A 25,682-nucleotide genomic window follows, 5' to 3' on the forward strand; every position below is an offset into this window, starting at 1 on the left:
GAGCATCCTTCACGATGCTCGGCCGCCTGCATGCAGCAGCCCAGCCAGACTCCTCACCTCGTTCTATTTATTGTTGTAACCGACCGACCAGCTGATTCCTTTCGCTTCATTTCCTAACACTGTGTTTTTACTGAAAGCCACCATTTAAACATGCTTCAAAGAAGAGATTTCTTACCAGATTTTCCCAGATCTCAAACTGCGGGGTGCCAGCGGCAGACAATGTCGTGAGGAATAAATCTAGAAGAAGGAGAACCGAACTGTAAGCTGGGTTACTGATGTGTATGCTGGAAACAGGAAGACACGGCTACACAAACCGCCATTCATTCAGTCGCTGACACTGCGTTAAGTGAGACTGTGAGGAGCCCGATCCCAGCACAGGAAGCAGCAGGGGAGCAGGGCTGCTGCCTGAGGAGGTGTTTGCAGAGGGAGCACGGGGAGGGAGGAGCCTCCGACAGGAGCAGCCTCAGCCCAGCCAGGCCTCTCCCCTCCACCGCAATCACACCATCCCCGGGACACCCTCCCCTACCCCAGAGAGAAGAGGCCCAGGCCTCTGGGAACATCTCCCGGCCAGAGGGCCAGGAGGAAACACAAAGCAGGCTTCACCTGTGACGCCCTCCCACCGCAGGGTCCCTCCTGGCTGCTGGGAGGCGCTGCCAGGGAGCCCACTCCTCTCCCCAGGACTCGGAGCACGCTGTCTGTCTGTTTTTATTAGGAGGCAGACTATTTTAAGAAAAGATATTCTGGTCGTAATCCCAGTTTGCTGTCTGCCCCTAAAAGCAGCATGAACCCCTACATCCACTCAGGTTCAAGCCACAGTGTTATCCACACCGAAGTCACAGAATCCTGAGTCTCCAGCACTCATGTGAAGTGAACAAGTTGTATTTCAAATTTTGAGTAGAAAAATGATCGCCACACATTCTATCTCGAGAGCGGTGCTTTACTGAGAGGTACGACGACTTCGATTAAATTTACAAACAACAGGCCGGCAGCGGCCAGACCCCTGCCTGTGGGAGGCCCGGCAGCAGCCCCACTGCGTCTGCGCTGGCAGCTGGGCCTGTGATCAGAGGGGTGAGAGGGGTGAGCCAACTCCCAGGGACACGAAACGACATTACTCTTTGGAGCTTTAGAAATGGAAATTGTGCAGAGTGATGGGAAGGCCTGACTGTTTTAAAGGGAATAGACACAGGAAAACATCATTCATCCTTTGTGTTTTCTGTAAAGATTACATACGAATTTAATGAAGCTAATTTATGTGTCATTATAATAAATGAAAATGAAGTCATTATAATAAAGATTTCCCCAGGTCCCCAGGAAGGTAAGTCATTTGCTGCTTTTATTTCTAGTTGAACTCAGAGCTCCTGACAAGAGTGCGTGAGCCCATCCTTACGTCGCACACCCGCCGCCTCCGCCCGCGGGCCACCCCTCCCGGGGGGGCTGTGCCTGACAGAAGGGGGTCCATTGCGAAGATAAACGTACGCTCCCCAGAGTGTGCGCCTCGGAGCTCATCCAGGAGGGTCCCCAGCACAGCTGAGGCCTGCGCGATGACACGGCAGCCCCCCTCCCCTCCAGGCCCCCCCCACCGCCAGCGGCATGACGCAGCACAGAGCTCACATCTGAGCCCTCCCGTCTCCGGGCGTGGGGTGGCCTCCTCGTACCGGTGACGCCTGTCCGCCCGCCCACCCGTGTCCGGCTCACTCCCTGTCCCAGGAACCTCCTCTCAGTGGCACCAGCTCAGACGGCCTCCCTCCGCCTGGGCGGCTCCCCTCGCTGTGGCCCCACAGGGCGCCTTGTAGCCTGGTCTCCGGCCTGTCTCTCCCGAGCTGCCGCAGGGGAGGGTCACGCTGAACTGTGTTTCCCTCCCTCTGCCTCCTCCGGGCTCGGAAACAGCAGGCGCTCACACGGCGGCTGGGTTATGAAATGCCGCACAGATTGCACATTCGCTTGGACTGCTTAAAAGCAGTCACTTGATTGCATCCTCTGCTGGGAAGTCTTGGGAGAAGAGAGGTCTTATGTTAACGCATCTCATGGAAATGAGCATTATCTCTGCCTACTGCGTGACCGCTGAGAACACTGAACGCCGTTACATTCTTATATTATCACATTATCTGAAGATGTGGGCCCTCAGCAGGAGAGAGTGACGGGGACTAACAGCCACAGAGACGTCCAGGTCACTGAGCCGCCTCCACGCAGTGCCGAGCTGGTTGGAAGAGACAGGACCGGGAAAGGGGCGGTGATGTGGTTATTTGCTGTGACGCAGGTGACCGTTCAAGCGGGTGACAGCCACTGCTGCATCCGGACCCACGTGAGGAGACGCGGAGGAGGCAGCGTTGCCACGGGCACCCAGGCTCACCGCCGAACGCGCCCTCGCTCTCCGGGTGGTTGCCCATGGCCAAGCGGGTGGCACGCCCCGCAGCCCGTCCCAGTCCTGGGAAAACAGTGCCTTTTTCTGCGGATGTTGCTACGTCCCAAAACATTCGCTTGAAAGATGCTCAGAGCGTCCAGTCTGTCACTCATCTTTAGGAAACGGAGGAACTATAACCAAGTCTTCGCTGGTTGTGCCTTCACGGCCTCACCAGCCGTTCGTTGAGACTTTGAAAACCAGTGAAGTGAGATAAGGGGTTGGAAGTACCTTGTAAAATTGATTTTAAACATTCATTCCACTTTTCAATTACGTGCGGAGGTTATAGGAAATGAATGATTCATTATGTGCAGAAATAAAAATAGAGACGGTTAATTATTAACAGCTCAATGTGGAGAGTCACGCCCTGGCTCTGAGGGAGAACAGAGGCGGAGCTAGAAAACCTTCCAGGCGACAGGCAGTGAGGGCTCGGCGCCCTGTGGCTGAGAGGACGCCCACAGCCCGCCCAGCTGGGGGCTCGGGGGTTGAACGTCAACCATGAACCAGGAGGTCACGGTCGGGGCTCCTGCCTGGGTTGCGGGCTCCATCCCCAGCGGGGGCTGTGCAGGAGGCAGCCGGTCCGTGATTCTCTCTCCTCATTGATGTTTCCCTCTCCCTCTCCCTCCCTCTATGAAGTCAATAATAATAAAAAAGACTCACTGACTGCCCTCGCTGCGGCGGCAGGTGCTGAGCAGTGGGTGCTGCGGGAGGCGGAGGGCGCCGGCACCCAGTGGGCTGGGCTGCCCGAATGCAGCCTGGCTGCCCCGCTGCCCACAGCGTCCACACGCCGCTACGACAGACGGACAACAGGCCCCCCTCCCCGTCTGCTCCCTGCATCCCTGCGCCATTTACGTGCGGAGGAACAGGAGATGGAGGAGGCAGAGCCGCCGAGGAAAAGGCCGAGTTAACACCACACCTGGTACCTCCCGGGAGCTCCTCCCGCCGCGGGACAGGCAGGAGCTCGGACGTGGCCTGACCTCTCCCACCACCCGCACCCGGGGGAGGGACTGTGAACCGCCGCCGCCGCCGCTGTGGGCACGCGTTTCCGCGGCTCTGCGTGCGTGCTCACTCCCGTTCGCTGGGACTCTCACGCCCGTTAGTAAAAGCCCGAGTATGACCAAGGCAGTCTGCTTCTAAGAGGAAAATACTAACTCGATTCGGGCTGCCTCCTCTGCTCCGTCCCTGGAAACACATCAGACACCAACAAGGTCCCCGAGGCACTCCCGCCCCCAAATAACTCAGCCCCTTCCTGAGGCAGAGACTCCCCCCGAATGCTAATCACGGCTGCCGCTGCTCCTTCCTGTGCCCGTGAAGCCCGGGCCCCGAGAGCCTGCCCCAGGCCCCGGGCGGGGAGCACGCCAGAGGGGGCGCCCTGCCCCCCACGTGCAGCCCAGCGGGGAGACCAGGCCGGGAGGGAAGGGCTCGCGCCTCAGCTCGCTAAGTGTCCCCCGTCCCCGGTCAGGTGGGAGCTGACAGGTGCTCCGCGCCCCGAGGTGCTCCGGGCGCGGGCGCTAACTGGCACCCTATTAACAGAGGACAGACTCAGCGAAAATGGGGGGAAGGGGAAGGGAGCCATACCTTTACGTATTTCCACAGAGGCCCACCCTTTACCTTCCTTCTTTAAGAAAAAGCGCAGACAGCGTTTCCATCAGACAGTTCGCGCCCACCCGGCCGCAGCCCTGCCAGCGCCCTCCCCTCCCGCAGCCGCCCTGCTCCGTGCCTGCTGCTGCAGCGAGGCGGCCCCGGCGAGGGTGTTCCCGCTCCCAGTGCCCCGTCTTCCCGGCCGGCAGTCAGCAGCCTTTCCTGACGTTTCCAAGGGCTGAGGCCACGTGCAGCAGCAGCCTGCTGACCCCTGACGTGGGCGGGCAGGCTCTGCCCTGGTCACGCCGGCCTCCTGACCCCTGACGTGGGGCGGGCAGGCTCTGCCGTGGTCACACCGGCCTCCTGACCCCTGACTGGGCGGGCAGGCTCTGCCGTGGTCACGCCGGCCTGGTGACCCCTGACTGGACGGGCAGGCTCTGCCCGTGGTCACACCAGCCTCACGTGCGCCTGCTGCTGGTGCCGTGCTCTCAATGTCGGGAAGCACAGCGGCGGGCAGAGCAATGCCGGCTGGCTCTCTGGGGCGCGGGGCAGGAAGGGCGAGCCTGGGTGCGGATCGCGAGGCTCACAGTTATGCACTGGGCGAGGGCGGTGCTGCACAGCTGGCGGGCCCGGGAATGAAGTGTGAGGTCAGAGGGCAGGCCGTTCTCGGGCAGCAGCTCCCGGCCTGTCCCCCGCTGCCGCGTCCTCGGGGAGAACCGAGGGCTGACCCGGACACGCTCTGGCTAGAGCACACGGGCCTCTCCATCTGGGCCGATAGCGATCAGCTATTATTTGCAACCGGACGTGAACCGGTTCAAGCCGAATGCATTCAGGAGGGATTTGTGAGATAGCCTTATGAGATCTGAAGGGCTGGAATGGTTTAATTTGTATTTTTTAGAAAAATGGACAGAATCCTTAAAAAAAAGTCTCCATTATCCTCTCCACCTGCTTAGATAAAGCCCCATGGCCACCGTCCCTAAGCTGTGCACGTGACCCCGAGATGCTCCTGTGGAAAGTGACATTTAGACGCGCCCCCAAACCACAGTGCCCACTTACCAAAGTCTGTGCTTCTCCCAGGCGTCCAGTACCCCTGACCTCCCTACATCCTTAAACATTCCGCACGCAATCAGAAAGAAAGCGCTTGCTGAGAACACAGGAACAAGTCCCACGATTTACACGGACGCACAGCTCACCTGCTGTGAAGTCTCCCGTCAGGTCAATGAACGCGTGAGAATGTGGAGTCCGCATCTTACTTTTGGTGGCCAGTGCAAGGTGCCATGATAAATTCCTGAAAAAAACAAACAAAACAGCACCAAGATTTTCGTGAGGCAAACATCAAATGAGCATGGCAGGGGCGTAAAAGTTTTGTTCCTTTTCGTTTGGCTGTTTCACACGCCCCCAGCTTCCCCATCCTACAGCTCAGTCGCAATGTAGGAGAGTTCTCAGATCTCCATTTCTGTGCCAACACTTACCGCTGTCACATGTTTTATTATAACTGTCCTGTGCTCGCCGGCCACAGGCTATCTGCTTTGGAGAAATGCCTCCTTGGACCCGTTGCCGGTTTGAAAATTGGGCTATTTGTTGCTTTATGTTTGAGTTGTGAGAGTTCTCTATAAAGACTTCACCCCTTGTGTGACTTGCCAATGTCTGTGTTTTTCTTTTTTGCTTGTCCTTTTGGTGTCATGTACAGGAATTCATTTCCAAATCCAAGGTCATGAGGTTTTACTGCTATGCTTTCTTCTGAGTTTATAGTTTTAGCTCTTATATTTATAGATCTCTTCTAAATACAAGAAATAATGATTAAATGCTATTTTTTTCCTAGACTGTAGTATTGGTTATCTTTTATGAATATCAATTTTAAAGTTTGAGCCTTGCAGAAGAATGAATTTAAGACTCTACCTCAATCCATATAACAAAAATTAACTCAAAATGGACCCAAGAGCTAAAACTAGAAAACTCTTAAAAAAACAGTGATACATCTTCATGACCTTAGATTTGGAAATGGATTCTTAGGTATGACACCAACATAACAAGCAATAAAAGAAAGAAAAAAATAGATGAACTGGACTAATTAGAATTAAAAACTTTTTACATCATAAGACATCCCATCTCTGCTAAGGCCCTGGTACCCGGACTACATAAACAGCTTTCACAGCTCTGCATCAGAAGATAAACAGCCTTCGTTAAAAATGGCCGGCCTAGCCATGTCTCCTAAGAAAGTATACCGACGGCTGCCAGCACGCCAGGAGATGCTTAGCGTCACCCGTCACTGAGGGGTCGCACACCAAACCAGTGAGCAGCCCCTTCAAGCCGAGGGCTGGCAATCGTCAAAGCCAGGAGCACCGGGCGGCGCAGTGCCTGTGGGCAGCGGGTCAGCCGGCCCCCAAAACTCAGACCCAGACCCACACGGGACCCCGCCCTGCCGCACGGGGCCTCTGCCCGCAGCGCTGAGGGTGACAGGCTGACATGAAAGCACCCCCTCCCCCAGTTCCTCTTCGGCAGGCATTCCCGTCCCGCAGGGCCCCACCCACACCTGCCGCCTGCAAAGGCCTGCTCCTCTCCGGCCTCTTCCCATAACCCGCTCTCCACCACACGCTGCGGTCTGTGCCGGAACCTTCTCTCTGCGGGTGTAGCCCCTCCAGCGCCCTGAGCCCCAGCCCCGCGTCAGAGGTGTCAGCAGCACCTCCCTCTCTACTTCTACCCTGTTTCCCCGAAAACAAGACAGTGTCTCATATTAATTTTTTCTCCCAAAGTTGCGCTAGGTCTTATTTTCAGGGGATGTCTTATCTTTCCATGCGTTAGGTCTTATTTTTGGAGAATGTCTTATTTTCAGGGAAACACGGTAGTTAGAATCTGCCCCCCTCCCATTATGCCCCAGCCCCTATGGAAGTACAGACACGTCATCTCTGAAGAGCAATGGAAGGCTCATTAAGTCCAACTTAATTGTCTGCGCAGCACCCGACTGCCTGTGGGCCAGCAAGGCCTGTTTGTGAACCCAGCCCGATGGGCGTGGAGAGCGAATTGCTCATCTGTTCCTGGCAGCTGGAGCCGCGGAGAGAGGACGTGTTCACGGGCGTGATCTCTCGGCCCAAGGACCTCCGTGTACACGCTTTTAGGTACACACCGGGCCTGGGCGGAACAAAACCAGCACTAGCTGTACAACCTGATTTTACGATCTTAACCAAAAACATGGTGATGATGAATTTTATAAACGGAGAAGCTGTATTTAACATTTGTAAGGTAATTCCGTGCCGAGCATTCATGCCGTGCTCTTTTAGACCGCACACGGTTAAAAATGCTTAAAATAACTGCAATTACGTTCAACTGAATACCGGCTGGTGTGCTTCTTTTTAAGAGAGGCCATGCATTCATTGGTCCTTCAAACTCGAAGCATTCGGGTATTTTTAATTACTAACAAAATGATCAGATTCAGGCTAGAGATTCTATGACAAGTTTAACCCAAAGTCGTTTCAGAAGCACTTCCTGGTATTTGCAACAAATTTGTAATTATAGGCCAAACTGATTAAAAACAGGCTTTTTCGAGGTTGAGCTTAATGGGGTTAATCATGGTGCTGATAGCTTAGTGACTATCAGCACCGTTATTGATCTCAGTGCCTGGAGAATTTCCTACAGGTTTGCTTTAAAGGAAGCTACAAGTAGAATGTTGGAAAACCTCAAATAACTGGTGCTATTCGTTCTGGGAACTATTTGACAAAAATGTGCATTTCAAACGAAGAATGGAGAACAGGGATAGAGCAGAGTGATAAAGAGGTGACGGGCCAATCCAGTAGGAAGATGTGTTATTTGAGCCGCATGCTGTTTTAAAAATTTTGAATTCACTGCTAGAAGTTAACTAAAACGTCAGCTTTCACCTACAAGCCTGGATTTCCAGCTTCTCCGGAAACATCAGCCGGTCTGACAACCCCTGGCCAGCGCCCGCCGCCCCAGGAGGCTTCGCCCCCCCGCCCCCTCCTGGCCCTGCAGACGTTTGTGTTCAGACTCCGAACAAAGCACGAGCTGCGGTCTTGCTCCCTGAACACTTCAAAGGAACTCTGCAGCTCATCACAGTATCGACGCTGCTATGTGCTGCCGGTCCTCTGCGGCTTCACATGGACGCCTCTCACAGGCGGTCGCCTGACCCTCACACGTATGCAGTGCCCATGCACCACGCGGATGGGTGCTGATGGCGGAGAGTGGAATGCACAGACAGCTGTCTGTCAGAATCAGACGGTGTAAGATTTCGTAGTTCGAAACAGAATTCATTTTTCCTTCTGCCTTCAACGGGGCTCTCTGCACTCACAGTTTCTCCTAAGAGCAGACACCGGCGTTTTCAAGCAACTGTGCTCACATAAGCTATAACCTCATCCGTGCTCAACTCCCATTGGAAAGCCAAGGTCGCAAGAACAAACTGTTCTGATTCCAGAGGAGGAGACAGCAGCGATGAGAAAGTGGGCAGTCCTGAGGCAGGTCGAGTCTGCTCGCTGACGCTTCCCGTTCTGTGGAAATCCCCGATATTAGCTGCCCCCCACGGGAAGCACAATCATGTCAAGGTGTTCTGATCTGTGGGCACCATCACCCTTACTCTCAAAGAAGAGCACTTATCAAAGAATCAATTTAAATGTAATTAATGTCAACTGTGGCTTCTCGTTGCCCATGGTAACTGCTCTTTGAAGTGACTGCCAGTCCACCCACTTCTCCCGTCAGCCTGGGCCGAGTCATCACTATTCAAGGAGCCCAGGGAAGGCACGGGAGACGGGTCTGCATGGAGATGGGACTGGCATACTTCTCCAAGCTGCCTCCTTCTTTTTCTTTTTTTAAAATATCATCAACTGAGCATATTTTTCATTGATTTTTGGAAAGAGCTGTGAGGGAGGGTGGAGAGAGGGAGAGGAACATTGATGGGAGAGACACACATCAATTGGTTGCCTCCCACACGTGCCCTGACCAGGGCTGGGGTTTGAGCTTGCAACTGAGGTACGTGCCCTTGACCAGAATCGAACCCGTGACCCTTCAGTCCAGGGGCTGATGCTCTACCCGCTAAGCCACACCAGCCATGGTGGCCTTGTTCTTGAGCCCACCGGCCCTCGCACGCTTCTGCTCAGAAAGGCTCTAAAAGAATTTTGAAAATCTGTGTGCCCTTGAACACTGATTTAAATTCATTTCTAAGAAATGAAAACAAAATATTTTCATCAGCCTAGACAGCTACAAAATAGGAAATCTTCAAATCTATTAGAACTGTCGAGGTTTTAAAATAAAACGATTATCTTAAAAATGCATCCAGTGGACTCTAACTGCCATGCTGAGTTGCCATGGGGACGCGCCCCCCCCAACATGGCACGCTCCTCTTTACTGCGACTGTCCCTGTCCTTGAGGTTGTGCCTCCAGCCCATGTCCTCACAGAACTTCACTGCAATGGAGACGTTTCTATACCCGACGTCTTTTTAGCGATCACTCGATCCTAGGTCTCCGAAGAGACGCAGGTCTGCAGGCTGATATGTAAATTAAATGGGTATCTAAGTGGTCTTGTGAACGTGTCCAAGTGTTTAAAAAAGCTCCGAGGTTATGTGAACTACATGTGCCATTGGTAAGAACACATGTTATATATACGGCTGGATCACGTACTAACGCAGAGGAAAGACTGTCCTGGAAGCGCGTATCTGCAGGAGCCGGTGGAGCTTCGCGTGGATTGGCTCCTGCCCTGCGGCCCGGCCGGAGCTACAGAAACAGCGCCTCCGCCCTCCGCGCCCTCCCCGCCCTCTCCGCCCTCAGACCAGCTGCTGAGGATCCCGTTCACAGGTCCCATTAACACCTCCCCGGGAAACAATGCTAAGAAGTTATTCTTACTTGTTAGGTCTGATGCACTGTAATGTATTTTTTAAAGTCCTTGTTCTTTAGGGGTATAGGTTAAACGTGGAGAGATGACCATGTCTGGGAGGGAGCTGGCAGTGAATGGACAGGCTGGTCAGGAGGTGGTGAGGACAGCTGGATGACAGGTGCGTGACGCACACATTCACGGCCCGCTCTCTCTCCCCGTGCGCGGTTCAGGTTTCCCACAATAAGCGCAGACAGAGAGCTGCGGCAGAGCTGCGGACGTGGCTGCGGCTCGGTGCCGGGAAACGCCTGCCGCGCACTCCGACCCGCAGGCGGCCGCACCGCCTCTCCGCCTCCGTGGACTGACTCTGACTGACGGAGTCTGACCTCATTTCTCCGTTCACGTACGTGTGTGGCGATGCAGCTCCGGGAACGTTATAAAAACTGCCGAGCCGAGGACTGACTACAGGGCGCAGGCAGATTACGCAGAGCAGCCGATGTTAAAACAATGGAACCAGCAGGAGGGATGGACAATTATTTCGTTCTTTTTAATTGTCACCCCAGAGTTCCCCCCTCACCGTCCCCCACTAATTTCTAGAGGGAGTGGAAGGGAGGTAGGAGGGGGAGAGAAAGAGAGAGAAACCTCGATTGGTTGCCTCCCCCACACACACCCCGCCCAGGGCCGGGGATCACACCTGCCACCAAGTGTGTGTGTGCCCTTCAGGAACGGACCCTGCTCTCACCGTTCAGATGAGCCAGCCAGGGCCAGAACCAGTTTTAAAAGCTACCGTTTTTCAAGAATCATCAGAGAAGCGAAATCTAATGTAGAATCCACTGGGAAATAAGCTATGCGGCTGTCACATGACACGGCGGGTGGGTTTCCTGTGCCCAGGAGCAGGGCCACGGAGATGCTGGACGGGTCCCTGTGCAGCCCCAGCCACAGGCACACTCCCAGCCTCGCGGTGGCAGGAGTGGCCCGTGCAGCCCCCTCCCCACGCCCACGCCCACGCCCACGCCGGCCCCCCCACTTCACACACACCCCACGCACACGCCCACGCAGGCCACCCCACCGCACCCCCCCACGCACACGCCAACGCCCACACCCACGCCCACGCCGGCCCCCCCCCACACACACCCCATGCCCACGCCCACGCAGGCCCCCCCACTTCACACACACCCCACACACGCAGCCCCTGGCCACGAAGGCAAAGCAGGACCTCCCCCCTGGCCTGTGAACCGGGCTCTTCCGGGCGCTTCTCAGAGTTTGGGGGTAACAGGCTCAGGATTCACAGTTAGCCTTTCACAGGTCACTATGAATAGCAGCAAGACACCCACGGTCTTTACGCAAACCTTTGGAGAGAGTGACAGGAAGTGCGAGAGCTTTCCTTCATCACACCTTGAATTTTAACAACTGACTCATCTGTGAACCGCATCTCAAACCCTAACCGCAAAAACACACGACCTCGCCGCCGCACAGCAGAGCCGCCATGGTTCCCGAGCCGTGGGCAGGCAGAGCTCCAGGGAGTGTCTGTGAGCTGGAAGGCAGGGGCAGGCCCGTGCTCGGTGCTCCAGAGCCAAAACCGGCCTCATTCGCAAATCCCCCTCCGCGGTTCCGTTCTCAGACACAAAAGGAATCAGCCGGGTTGAACAGGCCGGTGAAAAACGCCTTACGAACTCTGTGTTAGGACAGCTCTATTTTAAGCCTAGAGGAACTGTGATGAAGATCTTAGACTTGGCCCGGCCGGCGTGGCTCAGTGGTTGAGCATTGACCTAGGAACCAGGAGGTCATGGTTTGATTCCTGGTCAGGGCACAGGCCCAAGTTGCTGGCTTGATCCCCAGTGTGGGGCGTGCAGGAGGCAGCCGATCCATGATTCTCTCTCATCATGGATGTTTCTATGCCTCTGTCCCTCCCTCTCCCTTCCTCTCTGAAATCAATAAAAATACATTTAAAAAAAAGACCTAGAATGGCAAGGCTCCAGAGGGTTCCGGGAGCACAGCTGCCAGGATGGGAGGAGTCCTCGCACACCAGCGGCCAGGAGAAGTGCCCACGGAGAGCCCCAGGGCGGAGGGAGGGACTGTTTACTCTGACAGGCCGCCATTGCTCACTGAACAAACAAAAGGAAAAGGAAGCGGGGGCATCACTGAGCCGGGGAGCTAGCGACCGAGGCGGAGAATCCAGGCTCCATGCAGACACCCAATGACTCAGCACCGACACGGCCCTCCCAGAGGGCGGGAGCCGCGGCCGCTCTGCACAGAGCCCACCTGCAGACCCAGCCCAGAGCCCCGGAGCACTCGCTCGGACCAGACGCCCTTTCCACGTCTTTCCAACGGGGGCTTCCAGCGAGCCGGGCTTGCCAGTGGTGCATGCAATGGGCTCACAGACACACGGTCCCCGTGGGGCTAACAGGACACTGGGTTACAGGGTAATAATCACTCGTTTACTCACCCTCCTATCAGGATCTGTGGCTGGCTGGCTTCATGCGTGACGCCAAACACATCAGGAATCAAATCACCATTGAAGCTGAGAAGGAAAGACGAGGCAGCGATGTTATCCAGCTCTCCGCCTGGCTTTAGAAGGAGAGACCCGGGTGGTGTGGGGACATCGGGATGCTCACAGCATCTGCCACAGTCCGGGAAGCGCCAGCTGAGGGACAGGGTCACCTCCAGGCAAAGGGTTTGGCTGTGGTAACCAGACGCTCAGCCCTCCTGCCACGGCCACGAGGAGAGCACGTGACTCAGGGTCCAGCCGCACAGAGGGCCAGGCCCGGACAGCCGGGGTGTCTGGGTGACGGCCCAGAGCAGAGCCCACCATGACCCGCGCGGGGTGGAGGGCGAGAGGACCCCTGGGCTACCTGCCCCCTCTGCCTGATCTCCCCATCCCCGAGGAGACGGAGAGGCTGCGAACGGCTGAACGTGACCCAACCTGTTCGGTCGGATGGACTTGGGAGGATAACCGGCTGGTATCAAAGTCCAAAGTGTCCGCCGAAGGCTGCGATAACGACGGAAACACGCAGCAATGGGAGAGATCCAGCTGCGTGCCGAAGGGGATGAGTCCCCGGGTTCCAGAGCTCTGTGGCCACTGACCCGCTGATATCGACGGTGACTTTCATAAGGACGGAAGGACAGAGTGGCCCAGGCTGTCTGTCCCCCAGTGATCTCCACCGCGTCACCGACAACCCTGACTCTGGCTCGTTTTATGCCTGTCTGGGTCTGTCCTGAGGAAATGAACGCTAACACTGAGGAAGAGCTGTGAAAAAGGACACAAGTTTCTCCTAAATGTAAAAACCCGTGCAAATCACTGGAGGAAACCCTGTACCCTGGATATCCGTCTGTGATGTAGTAATAGTTTTACCCAAAAGCAGTTCTCTCAATTCTCTGATTAATGACATGGCTGGAATCACCCTGGATTCGTAACAGACACAATCAAAACGACTGACACAGAAAGAAAACACAAATGTCCTTTTCTTTCAAAAATACTGAATTTCGTTTTCCTCTTTCCTTCATCATGGCCAATAAACACCGTATCACCGAGGTCAGGCCCCTCTCAGCTTTAAAGGGAGAATGAATTTAGTGTCAATACTACTTAGCAGAGTAGTTTAAAAAAAAAAAAAATATATATATATATATATATATATTATATATATATATATAATATATATATATATATATATATATATATATATATAATATATATATATATATTTTTTATTGATTTCAGAGAAGAAGGAGAGGGAGAGAGAGAAACGTCAATGATGAGAGAGAACCATGGACCGGCTGCCTCCTACACACCCCCCGCACTGGGGGTCAAGCCCACAACCCAGGCATGTTCCCTGACCGGGAATCGAACTGTGACCTCCTGGTTCATAGGTCGATGCTCAACTGCTGAGCCACACTGGCCGGGCAGTAGTTTTTTATGTGAAAAATGTTATGTTATGTTTGTAAGTTTAAAATGACTCAAAGGGAAGCAAATGCATACTTACTCCATAATCAGAGGTTCATCTTGGAAAGTCCTATTGAGCATGGTCATGTTGTGAGGATCTGCGAAGAAAGCGCACACACAGGTACAGGCACTGCGTTACTCTCTATATCTTCCAGCAGGAAAAGATTCGTCTCTAACAAATTCCAACTCTCACCACCACGGAGACACTCAACCAGGGGTTGGCAAACTCATTAGTCCAGAGCCAAATATCAACAGGATGATGGAAATTTCTTTTGAGAGCCAATTTTTTTTTTTTTTTAATTTAAACTTCTTCTAACGCCACTTCTTCAACATAGACTCGCCCAGACTGTGGTATTTTGTGGAAGAGCCACTCTCAGGGGGCCAAAGAGCCGCATATGGCTCTCGAGCCACAGTTTGCCGACTACGGCTCTAAACAGAACTCAAACCAACAGCCGGTTTGTGAAGACAAACCCCCAGGCGAGTTCATGCCACAGGGATGACCGGCCCGACCCTAACTTCCACTGCGCTCCCCTCGCCCCACCGCACGGGCCTCCTCCTTCAGGTCCGTGCTGCCGGGCGGCCTCTGAAGCAGGAGAGTCCGGTCCTCATCCCCACGTGACAGACAACACCACGGCCCCTCCGGGGCAGAGCTGCCGGCTTAGCCAGGAGGAACTGGAGCTCAGATGAGACTGGAGGGGCTGGGAGGGGACATGGCCTGACTCTCAACCCTGCTCCGCCCTCACAGCGCTTCCGAGGGCAGCACGTCTCCGCCAGCCCAGCACCGAGCACCGAGGCACGCCCTCCCCACCCCGCCTCCGTGCTGGGAGTCCGGGAAGGCAGGTGTGCGGGGCCTGCAGGTCTCCCGGGGGCTGATCACCGCACTGTGAGTCTCAGGGGGCAGGTGCGGGCACCAGTGGGCGGGGAGAATCCCAGTGGGCGGGCACAGTGGCGTCCCGGCAGGTGCTGTGCAAATGGCTCCTTTCTTGAAGTCTTTGGGGATTGTTCCAGAAAGTTCAACCTACAGTGAGCTCTTCAGCCATCAAGACCCTCTAATAAATCTCCTTAGCTATCCAAACTGAGTTTTGTTCTCTGGAACTGACCTCAGAACAGGTCTAGGTTGAGAATGAAAAATCAGAAAATGGACTTTTTTTTTTTTTTTTTTTTTTAAATAAACAATCACTGACACTCAAGAACTGCAATATAAAAAAAAACCTGACTTCAGAACAAACTTTTGCTACATAAGAATACCCTTCCTCAGCCACTGGTAAATAGTAAAAACTCCTAAGACAACTCACCTAAGGTCTGGTTTCTCCCCCAGACGATGACAGCGCCTAGCCCACCGTCCACATGATTCTTGGGGAGATACGTCAGCAGCACGTCCATCTGCGAGTCCCCGTCGTAGTCCCCCGGCACCACGCCAGTGATCAGGGCGCTGTAGTTCCTGCGGAGACAGGCGTGTGAGCCGCTGGCCGGGCTCGGAGGGAAAACACGGCCCTGTGGATGCACCGCACCTGGTCCCGATGCAGAGCCGGCTCCCTGCGAGCTCTGCTCGTATCAGCATCCCTGTGGCGTAGGCCCCTTGGGCCTACAGAGGAATTCAGGATGAATGCAGGGTGGTTTTCAGAAACAAGACTGTGCCCAGCCGGTGTGGCTCAGCGGTTGAGCATCGAGGCAAGAACCAAGAGGCCACTGATGGATTCCCGGTCAGGGCACATGCCCAGGGTTTTGGGCTCGATCCCTTGTGTGGGGTGTGCAGGAGGAAGCCAATCCATGATTCTCTCCAATCATGAATTTTTTTTTTCTCTCTCTCTCCCGCTTCTTTCTTTTCTGAAGTCAATAAAAATATATTAAAAAAGAAGAAAGAAAATGAGAACAGAGGTCACTGATCTTTTCTCCAGTGCAAAGGACTCCCTCCCCTCAGCTCCCACCTGCCCCTCCCAAACACAGGGAACCTGACAAGCCTGTGAGCGAGCTGCTCCCAGGACCCTCAGGGTCAGGGTCAGGGTCAGGGTCAGGGTCAGGCCGACCCAACACACGCGGGAGAGCAGACTAGACAGCGAGGTAATGAGAGGGGACTGCCGGGTCAGACCTGGACCCGCCGACTTCTATTTCCTTTCAAAGTGAATCATTTGCAGCCTTTGCTGCAGCCACTATTTCTCCAAACAGATGACCTCCGACTCACACCTCATCACCGGTGGTTCTGTGCCAGCGTCGCAGTTGGGTGCCGCGGAACGCAAAGGCCACTCAACCAACGACCGCCTGTCCCTCACGACACTGATGCCCGCTACGGGAAACACATCCACGTGGACTTACTTCAGGGAAACCTTCACTCTGGGTTTGAAGTAGGGCGCGTTCTGGTCCGCAAGGAAGACGATGAGGTCATTTCCTAAGAGAGAGAACAGGGTGTCGGAAGAAGGCTCCAGTCCGTGTTCCCAGGCCTTTCCCGGCACTTTCTCAACAAGAAATCTTTCCCTTGGTCCCAGGTCACCTGCCCTCTGGAGGTCAGCCCCTGAGTCTGACGGAGCGGAGAGCCCTAGGGCCCATCACCGATCCGAGGCCCAGAGGGGGGTGGACATGGGAAACGCAGCCGGACAAGACAACCCGGAGCCGGGGAAGGACTTGCGCCAGAAGTCGGATCGGTCGCCTTAAATAACGCGCCTCATGACTACACGTCAGCCCTGTCCCCCCAAATCGGACCCGGGGGCCCCTTGTGAAGGCTGCTGAGTCCGTCGGACGCGTCACGGGAAGGACACGGGACTCCAGGGCTCTCATAAGAACACGGGTTCGTGTTGAGGCAGAACAAGCCGAATCCTCCCAGACCCTCCTCTGGGGGCTCCCATGGACCCTTCTCCGGGCCGAGGCCACCTTGGAGCTCAGTGAGCAGCTGCTGGCACGGACTTGAGTAGCTACAGGCGCGGGAGCCTGCACCCTTCCTGCAACATAAGGGGGCCCACCAAGACAGGGAAGCATCCGGGTCCGCAGGAGGTCCCGGGCCTGGCAGGGGCCCCAAGAAATCGAAATCTGGGCCGGGATCCCATCTGTCATAAGCCCTTCTTCATTCCTGTCTTCCTGGCCTTGACCTTAAACAGTACCTGGTCCTGTGGGTTCTCGAGAACGCCACGACCCCGTAAGGACCATGGTCAGCACCGAGATTTACAAAAATGTCTGCTTAGTGATGGCCAGAGCAAGGAGCTCTGGCAAGAGAGCAATGGCATGGAAGACAGGAGCGTGACCCACGCACACGACAGGCCCGAAGGCTCCGGGCGGGGTGAGTTGGCGGGTGGACAGCCCTTTCCCAGGGGGCTCAGCAGCCGCCCATCGGCCGTGGAGAGGTGAGGGCGCTGGAGGGCCCAGCAGCTGCCGGTAAAGGGCGGGGCGGTGAGTGGGGCGCACAGGGAGGCGGGGAGAAGCCCACTGAGCAGAGATGTCCGGGTGCATCTCCCAGGTGACAGGGGAAGGAGGGAGGGGGAAGCAGGAAGGAATGGGGCCTGGGAGGAGCGCAGGCCCACACTCCTGGGGACCAGGAAGGACTCGGAAGGCAGGGGATCCCAGGGAGGAGGAGGGTGGGCCGGCCTCTGGGGAGAAAACTGGGGTGTCTGCAGGGCTGTGGGTCAGATCACACTGTGGGGGACCCGCCAGGACCTGGGAGGGTGGGGGGAGATGGAGGGACGGGCAAGCTGTCAGGGGTCTGGGGGTAAGGGGAGAGGGTCTGGGCTGGGGGAGAGGGCCCGGGCGACCCAGGGGCCCAGCCCGCGGGCAAGGGGTGAGGGGGACCCCGGGAGGACACGGGGCGCGGCCGAGGGGGCGGCGGGCACTGACTGTCTCGCAGCACGAAGAGGTCCGTCTGCTTGTCGGAGTTGAGGTCCCCGAAGGCCGCCACGGTGCCCCAGGCCTCGGCCCCGAAGAGCTCGGCCGTGACGTTGTGCAGCGCCCCCGCCGGCGCCGGCCCGACCCCCAGCCGCGCGAGCGCCCCGAGCAGCGGCGCCAGCAGCGCCCACAGGCCCGGCAGCCGGCCCGCCGCCGCCATGGCCGCCTCGGCCCCGCCCGCCGCCGCGCCGCCGCGCTTGACGGCAGCCGTAAAGCACCGCCGCCGCCGCCCCGGCCGAAGCCTCCTCCCCGCCCGCCCGCCCGGCTCCGCCGCCGCCCCGGCCCCGCCGCCCCCGCCCCGCGGCCCGCCCTCCGACGGTCGCGAGGCCGCGGCTCGGGCGGGACCGGCCCGCGCGCTCACTTCCGGCCGGCGGCCTCGCGACAGTGTCGCGCGCGGGGGGCGGGGCCTGCCGGCGAGTTGACAGGCGGCGGCCGGGGGCGGCGGGCACGACGGCCTCCCCGGCGCGATGGCGGGGGCGGCGGGGCTGATGGCCGAAGTGAGCCGGACGGTCCTGGAGCAGAGGGCCCGGGCCAAGCGCTCAGGTTTGCGGGCCGGGGCGCCCCCTCCCCCGGTCGCCTGGGGCGGGGGGCAGCGGGGTCCCGGCGCGAACCTCTGCCCGCCGCGGGCCCCTCAGAAAGCGGCCGGCGGCCCGGCCTTCCGCCCGAGGTCTCCCCCCCCACCCCACTAGAAATGAGGGGGTGCTCTAGCGTGACCCCTGTGTGACCCCCAGAAACCAGGCGGCGACCACGTTCCTGGTTAGGAAAGGCCTGATGTGGGTCCCTCCCCAAAGCCGTGGCTGCACCCCTTCCCCCCTCCGCACCCCCGACGTGAATGGAACCGCTCGCTGCCTTATCTCACGTCTGCTTCCTGCCTTCTCTCCATCTGCTGGCTGCCTTATTGCACATCCCTCTTTGCACTCCTCCCCGAATCCTGAGCCCCAGCCAGGTCATCTTGGCGGCAAAAATGTTGGGGGACAGGGCCCAGGCCACGAAGCGGGTTCCGGGGAGCAAAGTTAGGGCTCCTAAGGAAGCGGGTGCCCTCCCCAGGCGAGGGGCCCCCGGGATGCACCCACCCCAGGCCGTGCAGGCAGCCCTAGCAGGCAGCCCTAGCGGCTCCAGTGTCCCGAGCTGACTCCTTCAAATTGCACAGTCACGACCCTGCAGCCCGGAGCCAGGGCTGAGCGCCCTGAGCGGAAAGCGTGCCTGTAAGCCGGACGGAGAGGGGGTTCCCCCCTCACCCCACAGCCTTCCCTTGGGAAGGGCCCAGGCTGCTGCAGGTCGGAGCTGCGTGGCTAACGGAAGAACAGAGGCGCGAACCCCGCAGTTGGCATCGGTGTTCAGAATGCTTTTGCCTCCGCCAACATGGTGCTCCGACGCTGCGTTCTTGCCGTGCATGACATTCTTCGCTGTCTCTTGTTGGATGGATGCTCTCTGGTCACAGAGAGGAACCGGGTTTTTTTTTCCGCAGGGAGCTGAGCTCTGCCCTCAACATGTTTTCAAAGCATTTCTCTCTCCCTTTCCTAAGCACGTGTGGGGGGGTTGATTTTCTTCTCATCTTTATTTCCTCTGAAATGCATGTCATAACCGTGAGCTCTGAGGACCTACCTTCTCTTTCTTAACCGAGAGGGAACGTCCCAGTTTTATTTAACCCCGTGGAATGCAGCCTCGTCCGCCCCGTTTCACGTGCACAGCGGCTCGGTGCATGCTCCGGACATCGCCTGCTCCCTTGCTTGCGCGGCGGCGGTAGGACAGGACCCCCTCCAAGTCCCTGCTCCCCGTTAGTTGGGGTCTCAGCGTCCTCTGCTGACTCTGAAGGAGCACGAGACTCTGATGCTTCTTGAGTGAACCATTGACGTCCCATGTCACTAAATATAACCCGCCCAGGGCCTGTTGAAAATAGAAGAAAGTGGGACCCGAGCTTTGTCTGCAGCGTGGGCTACCCCGGCTCTGGTGGCGAGGTCCCCGCAGAGTTCTGAGCATTGTTACATAGCCGCCTGGTCACGTGATGCGCCATCAGTGGACAGTACCTGTTCCTGCCCAACCCACACAGGCCACCCGAGCGCCAGGCGCTTTTTCCAAATCATAGAAAGAGCACACCATGGTAACGAACGTTGATTGACGGCCTTCGTCGCGCTCGGCATCCTGGGTTAATACCTGCTCACCCGCTTCCAATGATCCTAACCGTGATTGCTTCTAACCCCCACTAAACAGCTGTGGACATGGCTGTGGTTTAGCCTGTGACGCTTGTGGTCAGAGGCGACCATTTGACATGGCCAGCCCGCCTGACGCGGCCGCCTCGTCTCCCCGAGCCTTCTTAAGGTCTGGTAAGTGTGGAGCGCCCCCCCCGCCCCCGGGGGGTAGTTTTACTTCCCTTTGTTTCTGAAATTTGATGCCGCCGTATGATGTCCTTGGGGTGGTGTGCCCTCTGGCGGGCCCACGCCCGCACACCGCGGTCCCGGGTCCCGCTCCGGTTAGCGAGGCTGTGTGTGCGCTGTGTGCTGGACGTGGCCTGGCCCGCGGGGGTCGTGCGGGCCTGAGAAGTGACGGCTGTCAAATGGGTGCAAAAGTGACGGCTGTCAAACTGGTATATGAGAAGCTTCTTAAAAGATTTTTGTCTTCTCACGTCACGGAAATAAGTTTACCAGAGTTAGAAGTTTTCAGTCAGCGCCCCAATTACTATTATTATTTATTATTACTATTAAAAAAATTTTTTATTGATTTTTTTTTTTTTTTTTTTTTTTTTTTTTTAGAGAGGAAGAGAGAGGGACAGAGGGCTAGAAACATCGATCAGAGAGAAACTTTGATCAGTTGCCTCCAGCATACCTCCTACTGGGGATGTGCCCGCCACCAAGGTACATGCCCTTGACCGGAATCGAACTTGGGACCCTTCAGTCCGCAGGCTGATGCTCTACCACTGAGCCACACCGTAGGGCCTGGGTCCCAGTTGTTTACTCAGCATGGACTCGCCGTGCAGCGGGCACGTTCACACGTTCTCAGCCAGGACGGGGACGCTCCCTTGGTGACGAGAGGAAGCAGCCGGCCCAGGTCCTGAGACGCGGGCTGCACAGCCACGCGGTGCGCTTGGCAGGAGGGCGGGGGGCGAGGTGGGCACCGCGGCTCTGAGACGGTCGTGGTGGTGAGACCCCTCGCCAGCTGGACGGGGGCTGTGGAGCTCCCCCCATGGGTGTTGAACAGGTCGGAGGAGGGTCACGCCTCCAGGAAGGACCCGTTCGGAACCCAGGCCTGGGGTGCGGCCAGGGAAGGGGCCGTGGCCCGACGTGAAGGCTGGAGCCCTTGGGCTTTCCGGGAGAAGCCTGTGGCCAGCGTGTGCTTTGTCCCTTAGGGACCTTAGCAGAATGTCCTCGCCTCGCCTGGCCGGCGGGCCTCAGGGGTTGAGCATCGACCTATGGACCAGGAGGTCACGGATCAATTCCTCGTTGGGGCACAGGCCCAGGTTTCGGGCTTGATCCCCAGAGTGAGGGGTGCAGGAGGCAGCCGGTCCATGATTCTCTCTCATCATGGGTTTCTCTCTCTCCCTTCCTCTCCGAAATGAAATATGTATGAGAAGAACGTCTAGCCCTCAGGACCCATCACTGGGTGAAGGTGGGATGAGCCAGCCAAAAAGGGACGGTGAACGTTCCGCTTTCTCTGTAGCCGTTTATCTCCATTTCCATTTCCCATCCTGGTTCAGCACCACGGAGGAGAAGGATCTTGGGGTGTGCGTGGGGAGGGAAGAAATAAGAAATAGCCCAGGGAAGATTCATTCCCGGGAGATAGAAAATCTTCTACATCGAGGAAGGAAAACAGTTCTTGCCTTCAGTGGCCATCCGCTGAGTGACACGGCATTGCCAGTATTCGGCGTCTGACTTAGTCTTCGAACTGAGTGAGCAAGAGGACGTCCGTCTCTCTGTCTCTCCGTCTGTCTGTCTGTCTGTCTGTCTATCTTCGGGCTGTGTCTTCTTTTGTTCCCACTTCGGCGGGCCGGCAGGAGCCGGGGCGTGTGCAGGTCTCGCCGTTACGGGGAAATAGAAATGCTAACTCTGAGGCCGGCTTTCCCGCCTCGGAGTCCTGGGAATTCCACTCCTCCAGCGGCTGTGACATGGCACAGCGCACACCGGAGCTCTCCCGGCGCCGCGCCGTTCCACGGAAACAGCACGCGGCGAGCGCAGGACAGAACGAGCCCCGCGTCACCGCCGTCGGCCACTGCATGACTCTCCCTTAGCCTGGGCTTGCGACGTGGACGTTCCTGGAGGGGCCTCTCCCCGGCGAGGAGGGAGGACTCCGAGGTCCGTCCGGGGAAACGCCCGTCCGCCACAGTAGGGCCGTGGAGGCGCAGGTGCTGCCGGTGCTCCCGCAGAGATGCCGCGTTTCCGTTGGGAACGATCGTTTCCCCACGGCAGCTCCTCGGAGGCGGGTGTCTGTGGCGCCATTGAACGGCATTTCAAAGCCCGGGCCCACGGCCCCGCTGTTCCTGGCCCAGCGGAAAGCCGGGGTCCTGCTTCTGGAAAACCCCTTCCCAACGCACCCTGATGGTTTAGTGTGTTTAATCCTCTGAACGGCCTGCGGTTCTGTCTGTATCTGCACTTTCTTGGCTGCGGCGTGTGTCCTGCATTCCGTGCGGGGCTTGTGCTGTGCTCGGACTGCTAATGTGTCAGCCTGTGTGTGGCTGAGGATCGCTGCTCTGTGCAACCGCTGGAACCCCGAGAGAGCTGAAGGGCCAGTTTCCTTCCATCTGACCCTCCCTCCTTCCCTCCCTCTCTTCCTCCTTCCCTCCCTCTCCCTCTCCCTCTCCTTCCCTCCGTCCCTTTCTCCTTCTCTCCCTTCCCTTTCCTTCCCTTCCTCCCTCCCTTCTTTCCTTCCTTCCTCCTTCCCTTCCTCCCTCCCTTCTTTCCTTCCTTCCTCCTTCCCTTCCTCCCTCCCTTCTTTCCTTCCTTCCTCCCTCCCTTCCTCCCTCCCTTCTTTCTTTCCTTCCTCCCTCCCTCCCTTTCTTCTCGGATTAACTTTAAGATTTCCCATCACAGATGACACACAATGTTATATCACTTCCAGGTTCACAGTGTTGTGATGAGACTGTACCTTTTTGAGACTTGGTTTCCTTGTCCGTAAAAATAAAGATAATAATACCCCCCCCCCCAAGATATTGTTGCAAGGATTAAATAAGATGCTATATAATGTAAGACACACTTGATGTTAAAGAGCTGGCCAGTACATTTAAAATATGTTCTTATCTTTCCTAAAAACACCTGTCCTGTCCAGTGTTGCTGATGTGTCTTCAAGAGTGGGGATTACCCAAACCGACCCCGAGTGCTTCTTTCCTGCCCTCGCTTTGGCGTCCGCCCTCTGAGCAGCCGCTGGAGTGAGAAGACTTCAGCTGCGGGGCTGGGCTTGGGGGAACCTGGCTGAAGGCCTCTCTGGAAGGGGCGTTTGAGCCGAAGGAGGAAGCGGGGGTCACCGAGACCTCAGGGTGGGCACTAGGAGAGGACCTTGGGGTGGAGCGAGCAGCACGGGGGGAGCTCCGGGAGGGCCAGGGGGCAGGGCCGGCTGTGGGGTGCTGCGGTGGGTTACGGGCTGCGGTGGGAACCTGGGAACCCGGGGAGGAGCCTGGAGGAAGGAGGCCCTGCTCAGGCTGCAGGCAGGAGGGGGCTGCCCCCCGGGTGCCGTCCCAGGCCCTCCCGCTCCCAGCCCGCTTATTTCACAGGGACTGTCAGGAATCCCTGCGCAGCTGTGCGTGGTGTTCCACGGGGCATCGGCGGCGGGGGTATTCATCATCCCCACGGACTTTCTCTCCGCTTCGATGGGGGTTTTTCCGTTCCAATCGAGGCCCTTTTAAATGCGGCTCGTCTCAGCGAGTTGGTCTTAGACCCATATGTCACCTTCATATTGAACGTCTTTAAGACGGTCTGCCGGGAACAGGGCCGTTTCTGGTCAATGTCTCTAAAACAGAGGCATTCACAAGGAGAGCTGTTTTCTTAGCTCCCATATTTCGGAGGGTAATTATCTTTACTTTGCTGTGAATTTTTATCTGCTGTTTCTATCAGTTCAGAGATCCTTGTTCACAGGGAAATGCATCGCGAAGCTCAATTAATTTGTTATACCCACTTAATCCCGATTCTCAATAGGCTTGTAGCTTCGATAATTATCATTTGTTCAATAACCGCCAGGATAAAAAATCCTGGCAGGATGGAGGGTTAGTTATAATAATCTAAAGGAATAAAAGCCATCTGAGGATTAGATGGGGTCCTCGGAGTCTCTCCTGCCGCGTCCCACTGAGCCGTGCTGGCTCTGGTGCCCAAGACCTGCCCCGAGTGTAAGCCTTTCTCCGTCCTGTTTATTCCACCGCTTCAGTCCTTCCTGCGCAGCCCTCCTCTCTGCCACCCTGCTCTCACTGCCTTTTTAAGAAACACACGTTTTTATTGATTTTGAGAGAGAGAGGAAGGGAGAGGGAGAGAGAGAGAACCATCGATGGGCTGCCTCCTGCACACGCCTGACTGAGGATGGAGCCGGTAACCTGGGCCTGTGCCCTGACCGGGAACCGAACTGTGACCTCTCAGTACCTGGGACAGCGCTCAAGCCAAGGCTGCCATCCCACCTTAACCTGTTAACCGAGCGGGACCTATAAATAAGTCAAACATAAACACTATCGGGAACGGGTAGGACATATGAATACGTCCTTGGAATATATGTTGCGCCCTGAGAGGGACGGTATATATTTTTTGTAATCTTTATAATTGTTTGTAAAATTTATAATTTTTTTAATTCGATGTTTCCATTTCTTTGTTGGTATTCTTTTTTATTTGTTTGTAATTTTGTGTTTTCCTTTGTGCTTTATATATATAAATAAACGAAAAATATATATTTCATTTATTTTAATTAAGTATAAATAAAAAAAATAATAATATAAAATTACGTCCGCTGGGCGTGACGTACTGACACGTCCCAGTGAAAGAGTATGCGCCCGTTGTACGTTGCGTAATTAAAAAGGGAACTCCCCGGTTAACAGGTTAATGCTGTAACCACAGAGACTGCAGCCGCCGCTGGCCTCTTCCCCGCCGATCTGCGCTTTCTGCAGGCTGGGTCACGTGATGTCCCCGGTGCCTCTCCATCTTCGAGAGCAGCGGTTCTCCACCTTCCTGATGCCGCGGCCCTTTAACAGCTCCTCATGGTGTGGTGACCCCCAACCGTAAAACTACTTTCGTTGCTACTTCATAACTGTGATTTTGCTACTATTAATGAGTCGCGATGTAAATATCTGTGTTTTCCGATGGTCTTAAACCACCCCTGTGAAAGGGGTGGCTAGCCACAGGTCGAGAACCACTAACAGGGTCACCTAAGATGGTTTCTTACCGCCCCCTCGCCCGCCAACCCTCCCCAGCCTTCCCGCTGTCATTGGACAGTCTGTTTGATGCTTCTCTGACTCTGTTTCTATTTCTGTTCATCAGGTTATAATGTTCTTTATTGTCCATAAGTGAGTGAGAACATGTGATATTTATCTTTCTCCGACTGGCTTATTTCACTTAGCATAATGCTCTCCAGGTCCATCCATGCTGCTGCAAATGTTAAGAATTCCTTCTTTTTTACAGAAGCGTAGTATTCCATAGTGTAGATGGACCACAGTTTTCTAATCCACTCCTCTGCTGATGGGCACTTAGGCTCTTTCCAAATCTTAGCTATGGTGAATTGTGTTGCTATGAACATAGGGGTGCATATACCCTTTCTGATTGGCGTTTCTGTTTTCTTGGGATAGATTCCTAGGAGTGGGATCACTGGGTCAAATGGGAGTTCCATTTTTAGTTTTTTGAGGAAATGCCATACTGTTCTCAGTGTCTGCACCAGTCTGCATTCCCACCAGCAGTGCACAGGGCTTCCTTTTTCTCCGCATCCCCGCCAGCACTTGTTTGCTGATTTGTTGATGGTAGCCATTCTGACAGGTGTGAGGTGGTACCGCATTGTTGTTTTGATTTGCAGCTCTCGGATGATTAGTGACTCTGAGCATGTTTTTTTCATCTGTCTCTTGGCCTTCCTTCTGTCTTCTTTCGAAAAGTATCTATTTAGGTCCATTGCCCATTTTTTGATTGGGTTGTTTA

The 25,682-nt window shown here is 56.0% G+C and overlaps 2 protein-coding genes across 4 annotated transcripts in view; one reads left to right on the plus strand and one right to left on the minus strand.

Moving 5' to 3' along the window:
• ITFG1 (integrin alpha FG-GAP repeat containing 1) overlaps nt 1-17,833 on the minus strand; it is a 43,367-nt gene extending 25,534 nt beyond the window's left edge. Inside the window, exons 1-7 of the mRNA XM_084905503.1 lie at nt 17,551-17,833; nt 16,045-16,117; nt 15,027-15,172; nt 13,772-13,829; nt 12,238-12,312; nt 5,173-5,267; nt 176-237 (exon numbers count right to left, since the gene is read on the minus strand). Of these exons, the coding sequence (XP_084761629.1) occupies nt 176-237; nt 5,173-5,267; nt 12,238-12,312; nt 13,772-13,829; nt 15,027-15,172; nt 16,045-16,117; nt 17,551-17,758 (717 nt within the window). The 5' untranslated portion in view covers nt 17,759-17,833. The remainder of the gene's footprint in view (nt 1-175; nt 238-5,172; nt 5,268-12,237; nt 12,313-13,771; nt 13,830-15,026; nt 15,173-16,044; nt 16,118-17,550) is intronic.
• A 161-nt stretch (nt 17,834-17,994) lies between these two features.
• The window catches only part of PHKB (phosphorylase kinase regulatory subunit beta), a 46,333-nt gene continuing 38,645 nt past the window's right edge, over nt 17,995-25,682 (plus strand). Inside the window, exons 1-2 of one of the 3 annotated variants that reach the window (XM_084905473.1) lie at nt 18,007-18,141; nt 19,810-19,922. In XM_084905473.1, coding sequence (XP_084761599.1) covers nt 19,868-19,922 — 55 coding nt within the window. In that variant the 5' untranslated portion in view covers nt 18,007-18,141; nt 19,810-19,867. Of the gene's footprint in view, nt 18,142-19,809; nt 19,923-25,682 lie in introns of all 3 variants that reach the window. The other 2 variants (XM_084905472.1, XM_084905471.1) reach the window with 2 other exon arrangements.

Source organism: Pipistrellus hanaki, assembly GCF_964339955.1.
Source record: "Pipistrellus hanaki genome assembly, chromosome: 15".
Taxonomy (NCBI): domain Eukaryota; kingdom Metazoa; phylum Chordata; class Mammalia; order Chiroptera; family Vespertilionidae; genus Pipistrellus; species Pipistrellus hanaki.